The sequence below is a fragment of the Canis aureus genome, chromosome 30 (assembly GCF_053574225.1).
Source record: "Canis aureus isolate CA01 chromosome 30, VMU_Caureus_v.1.0, whole genome shotgun sequence".
Taxonomy (NCBI): domain Eukaryota; kingdom Metazoa; phylum Chordata; class Mammalia; order Carnivora; family Canidae; genus Canis; species Canis aureus.
In genome coordinates, this window is record NC_135640.1 from 17,341,149 (window position 1) to 17,356,029 (window position 14,881).

At 33.2% G+C, this 14,881-nt stretch overlaps 1 protein-coding gene across 3 annotated transcripts in view; it reads left to right on the forward strand.

The window, feature by feature from the left end:
- The window catches only part of USP25 (ubiquitin specific peptidase 25), a 136,781-nt gene that overhangs the window by 57,060 nt on the left and 64,840 nt on the right, over positions 1-14,881 (forward strand). For all 3 annotated transcript variants that reach the window (XM_077878833.1, XM_077878834.1, XM_077878835.1), the window contains exons 6-7: positions 2,353-2,439; positions 10,853-10,990. In XM_077878833.1, coding sequence (XP_077734959.1) covers positions 2,353-2,439; positions 10,853-10,990 — 225 coding nt within the window. The remainder of the gene's footprint in view (positions 1-2,352; positions 2,440-10,852; positions 10,991-14,881) is intronic.

A 14,881-nucleotide genomic window follows, 5' to 3' on the forward strand; every position in this document is an offset into this window, starting at 1 on the left:
ATTATCCTTGGTGGGAACTGAGAGCAAAGAAGGGGGATTGGGATTATCCCATTTTGTCCTTATTCTCTTTCCTATTTAAATTTCTCATAAAAACAGTCCATACTTTGTTGCCTTTATATCCCATTTATTCAGTACTCATTGCTTGCTGTTCTTCTTCTACCATTCTGCTTGAAAGATGACTTCCCAATTGCCAAATCCAAAGGTTATTTTTCTGCCCTTTATTGGATTTGGCAACATTCAAGAGTATAGATGGCCTCCAATATATTGTGATTCATTTTATGATTTTTTGACTCATGATGGTGTGTAAGTAATATGCATTCAGTAGAAACTGTACTTTGAATTTTGATCATTTCCTGGGCTACCAATACACAGTACAGTATTCTCTTGTAATGCTGGCTCCTACTCAGGCATGTGATATGAGGTTAACTGATAGACTTATGATCATTTTGTACCCATACAACCATTCTGTTTTTCACTTTCAGTATAGTAGTTAATAAATTACATGAGATATTCAACACTTTTGTTATAAAATAGGCTTTGTATTAGATCATTTTGCCCACCTGCACACTAAAAAGTGTTCAAAGCACTTTTGAGGTAGGCTAAGCTAAGCTATGATGTTTGGTAGATTAGGTGTATAATAAAATGAATTTTCAACTTAATGATATTTTAAACTTATGATGGGTTTGTCTCATTGCATACCAAGGAGATCTGTATTGCTAATCTTGTCCTTTTTGAAATTTGCCATTGATTCTTTGATGTACTTCAGAGTTTTTTGTGGTATTTTATATCTTTGTTGAAAAGCTTTTGGCATAGGTATTTTTTGAAGTTCCACAATTACTCTTAATACACAGCAATATTTGAAAGCTCATGTTTCGGGCAGCCCAAGTGGCTCAGCGGCTTAGCGCCTCCTTCAGCTCCAGGGCCTGATCCTGGAGACCTTGCGTGGAACCTGCTTCTCCTTCTGCCTGTGTCTCTGCCTCTCTCTCTCTCTCTCTCTCTCTCATAAATAAATAAATAAATAAATAAATAAATAAATAAATAAATATTTTTAAAAAGCTCATGTTTCTCTATTCCTTTTTATTTTTGATTACGTACTCTTCACTTTCCATACTATTCTTACTTTGTCAGAAACTTGAGATATTTGTTCTCTGCTGCCTTTCTTGTGTCTGCATGTAGTGGGTGCTCCACAAATATTTGTTAAATGACTGAATAAATGAATTATCTCATGTGTTCATATTGTTTAATTAAATATTTTCAGATTATAAGATAACCAAAATATTTTCCTGCAGTTTCTGTTACCTGCTTTTATGATTTTTCCTTTCATATTTAGGTTTTTAAACCACATATCTGTATATGTAAATCTGACTCCCATTTCTTTGTATATAGTGGGCCATTTTTCCCAACACTCAGCTCCTAAATAAAACCTTGTTTTTTCATTAATTTGTGGTGCTACTTTTATCTTCTATCAGGTTGGCTTACACAGCTTTACTAGGACCTCTACATTATTGCCTCCTGTACAGTGATTTTCAAGGTTTATAAACTATGACTCCCAGAAGGGAATACTTTTTCTGTTGTAGAACACTTAATACATCTATGTATATGTATAATATGTACAATGAAAATTTTGCAAACAGTACCCTGTGGTGCATTTACTATGTATAATGTGCTTTAATATTTTCAATTGTATTTTATTTTGTTTTTTTAAATAAATATTCACCATGATGTCAATGTGTTACAAGCTCCAAACTTCCTAGAACTTAAAAAACAGTTCTAGGAAGCCTTTCCATGGGCATCTTTCATATGTTCTTATACTCTATGAGATCAATATTACTATGTTGGAATGTTTCTATTGTTATAATATGTGTCCTTTCTAGACTGTGTGTCTCCTTGAGCATAGAGATAATATGTAATTTCTTTCTGTCTCTGTCACTTAGTAATGGGCCCATAAGTTTATTTGTGCTATATTTTTGTAGAATTGACATCTCAAGATAACTTAGTGAACATATCTAAAAACTTCTAGACTTTGCATTTGTGTACCTTTTATTTTGAGGAAACTGCTTATTAAACCCCAAAGAAAGACTGCCTTTAATAATATATATAGTAGGTTTTTTAAATTGTCCACATGTAATTTTCTGCCTTCCGGTACAATAAGTATTGTTAATGATCAAGAATAATGTGTCAGTATATAAGAAATTTTACATTTTCTCCAGGAGAAAATAGTCTTGTGCTAGTGGCAACAATCCTATGTATAAGTAGTATAGTCCCAAATAAATCTCTGAGACCAGTCATATTTTTATAGTTCTGTTAATAGAATCTTCCCTTAGGTTATCTGAAATTGTTGTTCTTTTTCAGTCATTATTCAATCTTTTGGAATTTAGAAGATTAGTTCTGAATTACAAGCCTCCATCAAATGCTCAAGATTTACCCCGAAATCAAAAGGTAAAATGAAAGATTTTTAAGCAAAGTAAATGTATTTGTGTGTATGTGTGTGTGATCCTATTCTTTTATCTGTGCTTAGTTTGGGGGCCATTTGTCTTATCAAATCTGAAACCATTAAATTTGAATATCAACCCATTAATCTTAGTTACTACAGTAACTTTCTATTCTTCATCAATAGATTATAAACACGAAGGTTTCTTCACACGGTTGTCAGGAATATGCCAATTTTTTGTGTGACTTTAGTAATTTGTTTTTTTTCTTTTTGGACTGTCAAATTTCAGTTAACTTTATAGGTTTCAATTTGTAATTCAAGATCTTTCTTCAGTTGCCTCCTGAAAAATTGTGTGGAAATAGAAATTTTTTTCAACTGTTTGTGTAGATGAGCCTTTTATTTATTTTTATTTATTTATTTATTTATTTATTTATTTATTTATTTATTTTTTATTTTTTATTTTTTTATTTTTTAGCTGAGCCTTTTAAAAGGCTGGCTGTCTTTGCAGTGCAAATCTATAACTTCTCTATTTTGTAAGTTAATACTGTTAGGCAATATAATGTGACAGTGCACAGATAATCAGGGCTAGATTGCCTGCGTGTTTTGGCTTGAACCTCGTTTCCTTATTTGAAAGGTATAAATAATAATAGTCATTATTTTATAGAGTTGTGAGATTTAAATGAGATAAAACGTACAAAGGGCTTTGAAGTGCCTAGTACATAGTAAGTACCTCAGATGTTAGTTACTCTACTTTTACTAGCTTTTCAAAAATAGGACTGACCGATGCAGAAATTTATACTTAGTGGAAAAATTAGTTATGTTGATGATGTGCATGAATGTTAGGGCTTTAGGGATCTTGTCATAAAGAAATTGTAGCCCTAAGGGGACTGGTTGCGCAAAGAAATTAAAGTTTTAAGTTTCAGTAAAGTGTTGAATTTTGTGTGACTTATTGATAATATAAATGATTCATAATTGAATCTTTCTTTTTTTTTTAGTGTGTAATTTGAAAAGGACTTGTTTGCAACATGAAACATTTATAATACAAACGAGTGGGAATGTAACAATTTATAGCTGGCTTTTCAGGCTGTAATCTTTGAGCTATAAAGTATCAGGCTGGTAACAAGCCATTTTCAAAAAGGAACCAAGATCACCTGCAGACCTCCAGAAAAATTCAGCAAAACCCCTTCACTCATTACAGTTTTTCCACGAAATTTTTTGGACTGTTGCTTCCGTTTATAGCAACTTTTTAATAATCACAGTTCTGTCTTCTGATATCTCAGTTGAAGTAGATTTATAATTTACATGACATTATTTGGAAATATTGCTACCAATTAGATATTTATATGTTCTTCAAAATGTTAATTAAGACCAAGTGAATTTTATAATCCTTTTTAAAACATCAATAGTGATATCCATGCCTATATAACAGAGCTAGTTTTAAGATGTTCAGTTGAGTACTAGGGAAATATATAAATCCAATCTTTAGCACCTTTCTAGGGAAATTTGTTTTCTTGCAATGGAAGGAGCAGCATGTCCAGAGAGACCTTTAGGTTAAGGAATTAAAAGGATCTCTACTTCCATTCTGAAAAGGATGCTTATTTAGAAGAATTCTGTACATTTTTATTAAAAAAAAAAAAAAGGTTCCACAGGGCACCTAGGTGGCTCAGTGGTTAAGTGTCTTGTCTTTGGTTCAGGTCATGATCCTGGGGTTCTAGAATAAGAATAAATAAATAAAATGTTAAAAAAAAAAAAGAGAAGGTTCCACAAATGAGGTTATTCTTTAATCTAGTGTGATGACATCCATACATACTATAACTTGACACTTCTGAAGCAAACCTGTGGGACTTAGAGATAGTTATCAGCCACTGATTGATGCTACATTCAACTGAGGTGATAAAAGGCATATATATATTTAAGATATTATTTATTCATGAGAGACACACAGAAAGAGAGGCAGAGACATAGGCAGAGGGAGAAGCAGTTTCCATGCAGGGAGCCCAACGCAGGACTTGATCCTGGGACCCCAGGATCACACCCTGAGCTGAAGGCAGGTGCTAAACTGCTGAGCCGCCCAGGGATCCCCAAGGCATATGTTTTTAAAAGCGTATCAGAGTGACTTCTTGCTGTTATTTTTTAATAATGAACAGGATTTTTTTAGGATATTTTTTATCATCAGGTAAACCAGTCATAAATATATACATATTGAGTGAGAGAAAGAGATGGAGTTTTTGAAATCAGTTTCTATTTTAGGTAGACTTGGCTATTGCTTCTAGAGGTTGAAACTGGTTTTATACAAATATTTGTAGGGTTTTTTGTTTTGTTTTGTTTTGTTTTAAGATTTTATTTATTTATTCATGAGAGAGAGAGAGAGAGAGAGAAAGAGGCAGAGACATAGGCAGAGGGAGAAGCAGGCTCCATGCTGGGAGCCCGACATGGGACTCAATCCTGGGACTCCAGGATCACGCCCTGGGCCAAAGGTGGAGCTAAACCACTGAACCACCTGGGCTGCCCTATACAAATATTTGTAATGTTTATAGTTTTAACGACTGGGAGAATTGTGAGGTTACTAAAAATTTAAAGATGGATTCTCACTGTAAACTATTCCTCCTCACTCCTACACATAGAGTCTTTTGGCTTACAAAGTTACAAACTGATAAGAAAACATGTTAAATGTTGAGAAAACAAAGATGCATAAGTTCATAATAAAGGTAAGCTCCAGATAAATAACTAAAACTTTACTACTCATAAAGTTATATTAATTAAAGTCTTGATTTAAAGGCAAATATTTCCAAATAAACAATATTTCCACACCTTCCACTACTCAGAGCTGAGAAACATATGAACAGGAGAATAGTTGAATACTACTGGACAAATACCTGAAGGAATTTTGAATTTTACAAATAACAGAGGCATTCTGGAATTTCTGTCTTTAGGTTTGAATAAAGTAACAAGATTGAATTTATAAGTTTCAGTAAATCTTAAAGGATTCAAAGCATACAAAGTGTTTTCTGGCTACAGTGGAAGTAAGATGGAATTTGACAACAGATTTAGAAAATCCCCCTGATAGTGGACATTCCAAAATTAGAGGATGCAACCAAGGCAGTGGTTAGTGAAAAATATTTAATAGAACCAAAAGCTGCTTCCAAAGATCAGTAAAATTATTGAATTCCTAGGTAGATTGAGCAAGAAGAAAGAGGGAAGAAACAAATCAGTATAAAGAATGAAAAAGATGGATATCACTACATATTATCTAGACAATAAAAGAGAATAGTGGAATATTATAAATAGACAATATCCTTATATTACATTTAAAAATTGAATTTTTAGTTAAGAATTTAGTCACCAAAAAAATTCAGTGAAGTAGTTTACTGGTGAATTATATCAAACATCTAAGGAAGAAATAATACCACTTCTATATATATTTTTCCAGAAAACGGAAGAAGATGTAGAACTTACCCAATTCATTCTATGAGCCCAGCATTACCCTGAAACCAAAATAGAAAGAGATATTTTAAGAAAAGAAAACTAAAGACCAATATTCCTCATGAATATAGAAGCAAAAAGTTGTGACAGATTTTTGGCAAATTGACTCCTGAAATATCAATTAGGGGATGCTACTTCATTGGCAACTGGGTTTATTTAGAACTTCAAGATTGGTTTAGTGTTCAAAAATCAATGTCATTCACCACATTAATAGACTACAGAAGAAAATATGATCATCTAAGTAGATAAAGAACAGCAATTTGACTAAAGCTAATGTGTCTAAAATCTCACAGAAACTAGAAATTGAAGGAAGCTTTCTTATCCTGATAAAGATTGTTTATGAAAAGTCTACAACTAATAAAATACTTAATAGTGAAAGATTGAATTTTTTATCCCAAAGATCAGGAATAAGCAAGGACATCATCCCTCACCACTTCTGCTGAACAGTAGACTGGAGTTCTTAACCAGTGCTATAAAGGAGGAAAAAGAAGTAAACATGAACATTGGAAAGGGAAGAAAAAAAGCTTTTTTTTTTTTTTTTGGTATATATGACTTAATTGTCTATGTGGAAGATCCTAAATATTAAGTAAGAAAGCAAATAAATAAATAAATGATGCTAGAACCAAGAAATGAATTCAACAAGATTACATGATAAGAGAAGAACATGCAAAAATCAGTTGCATTTCTGAATATTAACAACACACATTGGGAAATTTAAATTAAAAATATATACAGTAGCATAAAATGTGGACTATTAGAGGTAAAGTTTTATGGAAAACCACAATATATTGCTGAATTTAAAGAAGTAGATATATTATGTTCAAGGATCAGAGGATACAATATTGTTATGGTATCAGTTATCTCCAATTTTAATCTATAGATTCAGTGCTATCTCAATCATAATCCTAGAAGGCTTTTTCATAGGAATTAACAAATTGATATAAAATTTATGTAGAATATCAAAGAATATAGGGTAGCTATAGTAATTTTGAAAAGAAAGGCAATGTTGGAGGTATCAACTCTCAGGCACTTTTATTGGTGAAAAATTAGTCCTATAGATAAATGGAACAGATAGAGTCCAGAAATAGACCTATATATATAGGGTGAGTTGATTTTAATCAGAGTTGACAAAACAATTCAGTAGGCAAAGGAAAAATCTTTTAAAATAATGGTATCATAGGTAGATAATCCTTAGCCCTTACAGAGCATATTCATTTATTTTTCAAATATATGAAAAAATTAATAATGGATTATAGATCTAAAAAATTAAAAATGTAAAAATTCTTGGAGAAAGCATAGGAAGTTAAAAGATTTCTTAAATGGTACAAAACAAGGGCACAAATCATAGAAGAAAAATTGGATTTCATCAAAATTAAAAACTTGCAATTTTTGAAAAATTTATACAAAATTAAAAGTTAGGTTACCACTAGGAGAAAATACTAGCAAAACATGTATCAGATAAAGGAATTATATCTAGAATATATACAGAACTTGCATAACTCAATAATAAAATAATCTATTACTGTATTGGAAAAAATATTTGAACAGATACTTCACCAAAGAAGGTATAAAACTGTAAATTAACTACATGGAAAAGTGCTGGACAGTATTAGTCATAGGAATATGCAGAGGAAAACTAGAGGTTTCTAGTTTTCACTAGAAACCACTGGAAGGACAGGTTAAAAATATATTCCATAGCAAATATAGAATGTGGACCTAGAACTGCCATTATGCTATTAGTGAGAATATAAAATAGTATAACACTTCTGCAAAAATAGTTTGGTTGTGTCTTAAAAACATCTACATACAACCTAGGTCCTCTCCAGGTTTTTACTTAAGATAAATGAAAACATAGATCTGCACAAAGACACTTTAATATCCACAGCATCTGGAATAGATCGCTTGATAAATAAGTTTGCAATATCCATACAGTGGAACACCACTGAGCAACAAAACAGAATGAATCGTTAATGCATTAACTATTAATGCACAATCATGTGGAGGAAGCTTAGAATAATTACTATTATTTTATTATTATTATTCTATTATCCTATTTTAAGAAACCAGACTAAAATGAGGACATAGGGTATGGTTTGATTTATATAACTTTCTAGAAAATACAAAGTGACCATGGTTGCTTTGGGAAGATCCTGGAAGGGGATAAGGGTTGAAGAAACTTGGGGAAATAATGGATAGTTAGATTATCTTTACTGTAGTGATGCTTCCATGGATGTGTATGTGTCTGAAGCTCATAAAATTGCATACTTTATAATCTACAGTATATTGTACATCAATTATACCTTAAGTCATTTTTAAAGAAGACAGCATGTGATTGTATTTTTGTAATTTAGACAGATACTAAATTTGGCTACATTTAACGTCGATTACAATTTTGCCTTTTGAAATTCAAAAAGATTTTCTAGCCATGGAAATTGGCTGAGGGCAAAACTGTTTCATTGTATTATATACATATTAAATTACTTTTCCAATATGCTTCTCAGCAGAAATTCACTTATTTTTTAAAAGTGATTTATTTCATCCTTGGTACATAGAAAGGAATGTCTCAACTGCACTGATGTAGGTGTGGTGATGAAAGAAATTGATCTCAGGAAATTAGGGGTATTTTTGGAAATTATATTATGAATTGAAATTCTTTGTATTTATATTTTTAACACCCAGTATTTATATAAGGCAATTGGGGGAGTGTAGGAAGTACAACAGAAAAATCATAGATTAGTTTTCTTTCAATTAAAACTTTTACATTTAAACTTTATCGTTGATGATGGAATTTTTTTTTTTTTTTAAGATTTATTTACTTATTTTAGAGCGTGAGTGTTGGGGGAAAGGCAGCATGAGGGGCAGAGAGAGGGAGAGAGAGGATCTTGAGCAAACTGCCTACTGAGCTTGGAGCCCTTTGCATGGCTTGATCCCAGGATCCTGAGATCATGCATGACCTGAGCCAAAACCAAGAGTTGGACACTTAACCGACTGAGCCACACAGGCATCCTGGTGATGGAATTTATTATACTTACATAAAATTCATGTTTCCATAAATTAATATTTTTATTCAGATCACTTTGTGATTGCTGTAGTGGTCTATCATTTTTGGATCAAATGACAAGTATTTGGAGTCAAATATTTTATTCCTTTACACCTATTTTTTGGGACTCCTTTTTTTAATACATTCTAGGAACAATTATTCTGTATTGATTATATTATTCTGGACAGCATCTATACACACATACAATACCCCTAAAGTTTTATGACTTTGAGAACACCAACCACATAGTCTTTCTTGGAAATTATTTTCTAATATTTAAATAGATATATAAGCTCTGTTAAAATTATTATTGCAAGAGCTAACTATAGTAGGAACTGCTTGTTACCATGAATTATTTCACTGAGGTATGTGAATCACATTCTTTAAACAAATTTTTTCTTCCTGTATTAAAATACATTGGGGGATCCCTGGGTGGCGCAGCGGTTTAGTGCCTGCCTTTGGCCCAGGGCGCGATCTTGGAGACCCGGGATTGAATCCCACGTCAGGCTCCCGGTGCATGGAGCCTGCTTCTCCCTCTGCCTGTGTCTCTGCCTCTCTCTCTCTCTCTCTCTCTCTCTCTATCATAAATAAATAAAAATAAAATAAAATAAAAAGTAAAATAAAATTTAAAAAATAAAATAATAAAATAAAATAAAATAAAATAAAATAAAATAAAATAAAAAATTGGGCAGCCCCAGTGGCGCAGCGGTTTAGCGCCACCTGCAGCCCAATGTCTGCCTCTCTCCGTGTCTCTCATGAATAAATAAAATATTAAAAAAAAAAAAAAGACTGTAAACTTCTCAAAAACAAGAACTTCTATATTTCTTCCATAACTTTCTGGCACACAAAGCAGGCATTCAATTCTTATAAACATATGATTGCACCAAATCCTCTAGAAACACCAACAACCCAATGTTATCAATCATAAAAACTTATTTTATTTTTTAAAAAATTTTCTTTATTTATTCATGAGAGACACAGAGAGAGAGAGAGAGAGGCAGAGACATAGTAGCACAGAGGGATAAGTTGTCTGAATGGGCAACATTATGAGATGTTTAACATCATTAAGATTGCATTTTTTTAAGATTTTATTTATTTATTTATGGGGGGGGGGGCAGAGACACAGGCAGAGGGAGAAGCAGGCTCCATGCAGAGAGCCCGATGTGGGACTTGATCCCAGGACTCCAGGATCACGCCCTGGGCCGAAGGCAGGCGCTCAACCACTGAGCCACCCAGGCGTCCCAAGAAGTTTACAGTCTTATTAGGAAACAAAAGTTGAGATTTCAAAGGAACACTAGAAGGATGATACATTAGTTTAATATTAGGACTTACTCTAATTGCTTATTAGACTAGTATTGTCTGATAATTAGGATCATCCCACGACAGTGCCAGTTAGTGATTCATTGCTGAGTGAAAGACATCTGTTTTAATAGATGTGGAATTTGAAGGAATCCTTGACTTGGAGGGGTCTGGGAAAGCTTCATGGAGGAGGAGGGATCTTTGTTTAAATGGGCTTATTGAGGAAAAGTACTTAAACAGCGCCTGGCACCAAGTTAGCACTCATTGAATGTTGGCTGTTGTTATTGCTGTCCACAGCAGCTGGGCCTAACTGAATGGAAAGGATTATAATAAATAGACTTGAATTAGGAGAGGATATTCTTGGCTGGGTAATAACATGATTAGCTATGATAATGTGGCGTTTGTGCTGAAATTGTGAGCTAAGCCTAGCTAGGTCCTCTATTTTTGTGCTGGACTCCTTTGAGTGTCCTAGGTCACAACACTCTTCTTTAATTATGATGTGGGAGTGCTGGGCTCCTCCCTAATCGATATTAGTTAAATTTTTGATTTGTTAAAATGAATATCTGTTTCACTTACGGGTTTTTTCTTCTCCCTAATAGGAGCATCGGAATTTGCCGTTTATGCGTGAGCTGCGGTATCTATTTGCACTTCTTGTTGGTACTAAAAGGAAATATGTTGACCCATCAAGAGCAGTCGAAATTCTTAAGGACGCTTTCAAATCAAATGACTCCCAGCAGGTAGCTTTTTTTTGTACCTACTTATTTATTAATATTTGTATTTTATTTGATTTGATCATTCCTTAAGCAGTTTTTTCAAAGACACATGACAAAGATATTGTTATTCCTCTTTATTAAAAATAAGTTGTAGACATTTAAAACATTGCTTATTTGGAAGATTTACTTTTTGTAAGTTGAGAGAAAAGTAACAGTGATCTTGGAAAGTGTTAAGATAAATGAAACTGTAATTTTTATTGTGATTGAAATTAATAAGTGAAAACAGTGGGTAAAATTAGGAATGTTCAGAAATGTTGTAAATCTTCACAAATGTGATAACCCAAGGCCAGTATAGTATACATGCTTTTGGTATGCCTATTTTTGTTGGCATGAAGTAGTTTCCTTAGTTACTCAGAAAAGGTTTCTGAACTACATTAACTTTGTTATTGTTGCTTTTATTTTTCAATCTTTGTATAGTGCTATTTGGTAGGATTTTTTTATCCATTCCTTAAAAAAAGATAATTGGGAATTTTCTTATAAAATAGAAAATGTATAAACAAGCAACATTTTCACACATAATTTGAGAAGTTAGAGAAATTTTATTTTATTTTATTATTTTATTTTATTTTTTTGAGAAGTTAGAGAAATTTTAAAAGAGGGAAAACAGAAAAGCAAAGAAAATAGACTAGTAGCAACAGTGTTGGAAGAGATGGCAGTGAGGAAGCAAGGGGCACAAGACAAAATGTCTCAATAGATTCATACAGCTACTGCACTTGTAGCGCACTTTTTATAGTACTTGGATGTGTCTGGTATGTGGATGTGTATGTGGATGTGTAGGAAAGGTATTTGGAGAGGGGTTCTGAAAAGATGTATAATTCTGCAACGCCTGCCTTGCCCATGTTGTTTTTGTTTTGTTTTGTTTTAATTCACCTTTTATGGCAAAGACAAATGAACAAAAAAGGTGCTCACGTCAGGATTTGCTTTGATTTGTTGTTTTAATTTTTTTGTAAGGTGGGGGAGAAGAGGGAGAGGGAGAGAGAGAATCTTAATCTTAATCCATGCCTAGTGTGGAGCCTGAAGTGGGGTTCCATCTCACCACGCTGAGATCATGACCTGAGCTGAAATCAAGAGTTGGATGCCTAACTAACTGAGCCACCCAGATGCCCCTGGTTGGTTTGTTTTATAAAAAAATTTCTAACTAAGTTCCAGTGCTGGTTAGGTTTAATATCTTACTCTTATTTGTTAAAGCAATACTTAAGTCAAAAGAAATAATATTCTTAAAAATGATCTCAAACCCCCATTTTAGGGTACTCCTGGTTTTAAGTGTCTTTTATTTTTTGTAGCACTATTTATTTAATATGTGCATTATAATCTCTAATAGCTTTGAGTATAAAATTAAATTTTAAAAAGTCGCTTCTCTTCCCTGACTTATTGTTTCTTATGGAATTGCTTTTTGTATGTTTTTTTTCTTGGTTACTCTCTGGTGTTGAATCTTTTCACTATGAATAGTGGTCTTTGTGTATCTTTTCATATGTAAAAATGAGGCAGCAAAAGTTTATTGGGAGCCTTATATGTACACAGTAGACTTTTCAGATTTATTAGGGTAGACAGGGAGACAACTAGCTGTTACAGACTCGAATGCCACAATGTGAATGCCATTGCTTTGGGTTGGCAGTGTAGATAGACTAACTAGGTTACTCACCGTTCATTCTTTTTCTCTGGAGGTCTTTTTAGAGTAGGTGTATGTGAATTCAGGTTGATACAGGTTTGATTCTCTTCTACTCCCAGACATTTGAATCGAACACACATTAGTGACAGAATGGAATAAATCCATGAGTAAAGTAAGCATCATTACTTTTTAAAAAAATGAACTTGTACTTATATTTCATAGTCTTCCTAAATATATCATATTTTGGAATATGCAAGAATCTTGTGGGATACTTTGGTATATAGTACTGTCAATTTTAATCATACCTATAATTGAGTTTAAAATTAAAATGTTGTAGTAAAGGCCTTAATTTTTTTTCTCTTGAGGAAAGCAGGTAGAATTATTTTGTAAATGTTAATTTTAGATTTCTTAAAATAAAGACAAGGAATAATTCATTCTGAATAGTATTTTGATAACTAGGAAACAGTTTTGTGTTTCTAGTCAGATATAACCTTGCAGGATGAGTAAAGTTACAGAATTTTAAAATTATGGAAAGTTGCTTTAATGTGTTTTGTGAGTTTGCTATGACAGCAGTAACAAATTACCATAAACCAAATGATTTCAAAGCAATAGAAAATTACTCTCTTAACAGTTCTAGAAGCCAGAGTCTAAAGTAAAGGTGGTAAAAGGGCTGTGCTCCCCACCATGGCCCTAACGCCGAATCCTTTCTTGCCTTCCTTCACCATCTTTTGATGGCCTGTGGTGTTCTTTGGCTTGTGGGGGCATAGCTTCAGTCTCTGTGTCCTTTACATGGCCTTTTCTCCTGTGTGTCTTTGTGTCTGCTTCTTTTCTGTTTCTTATAAGAATACACATCCTTTAGATTTAGGGCCCACCCTAATCTGGGATGATCTCATGTTGAGATCCTTACCTTAATTATATCTTCAAAGACCTGTATTCTAAATAAGATTACATCCTGAAGTCTCAGATGGGCATATATTTTGGCATGCCACTATTTAACCCACTACAGTTGGTATGGATGTTTATAACTGGATTTTTGTGCTGAGTTTAGTTTTTTTCTTTTTTTTTTTAAGATTTTATTTACTTATTTATGAGAGACACAGAGAGAGGCAGAGATATAGGCAGAAGGAGAAGCAGGCTCCCTAAGGGGAGCCTGATGTGGGACTTGATCCTAGGACCTCAGGATCACAACCTGAGCCAAAGACAGATGCTCAACCACTGAGCCACCCAGGGACCCCTAATTTACATGGCTTTGGAACAATTTCCTTAAGCTTCTTAGATCCTAGTTTCAATATTTTATTTTATTTTATTTATTTTTTTAAAGATTTTATTTATTTATGAGAGATACAGAGAGAGAGAGGCAGAGAGAGACATAGGCAGAGGGAGAAGTAGGTTCCATATAGGGAGCCTGATGTGAGACTCGATCCTGAAACTTTGGGATCGTGCCCTGAGTCAAAGGCAGACACTCCAGCACTGAGCCACCCAGGAGTTCCTAGTTTCAGCATTTTAAAGGTGAGTAGATTGACCCAGATGCTCTTTTAGAAAACTTGTAGGTGGAAAAATATATGATGGTTAATTTGTTTAATATTTGGGGCAATTTTGATTAATAAAGGCACATTGTTTACACTGATTCATGTGTCTTTGATGAAACAGTCTTAGTAGGATTGGTTTATTTTTTCTCCCTAGGTTCTCTATAGATGAACCTATTTTTTGTGTTCTACCTCAGATTATTCAAAGAATTATGGTAGTTGACGAGTACAACTGCCACCCTCTTCCTGTTTTTCCATGTTAGGGGAACTACAACTGGAAGAAGGGGTGGCAAAAGGTGATGTACATGCGCTAGTTCTGAAGGGATAATTTGAAGTTCATGAGATAGTGAACTTGATAGGGAGTCAGTGATTGGACTAAACCTGACAGGATTAACATATCTTCATAAAAGTGGATTGGCTTAAAAAGTTGGGTGTAAGAGTTGAATTAAGAAAATGAATTGCTGAAAAGCATGTCTTCCTTCTAAGAGAGAAGCCAGTAACAATTCCTTATATGATGAAGAACTCTTTGGTAATGTGGGTCTTTAATTTTAAAAAGATTCGTTAGAGAACTCGTTTGGGAGCGATGCTTATTTTTAAACCTTATTTGTAAGTTAGAATTTATATATATGAATGTATATATAATATTGTATGTATTATATACATATGTGTGTGTGTGTATATATATAAAATATATATGTATATATAAATATGTACATAAAA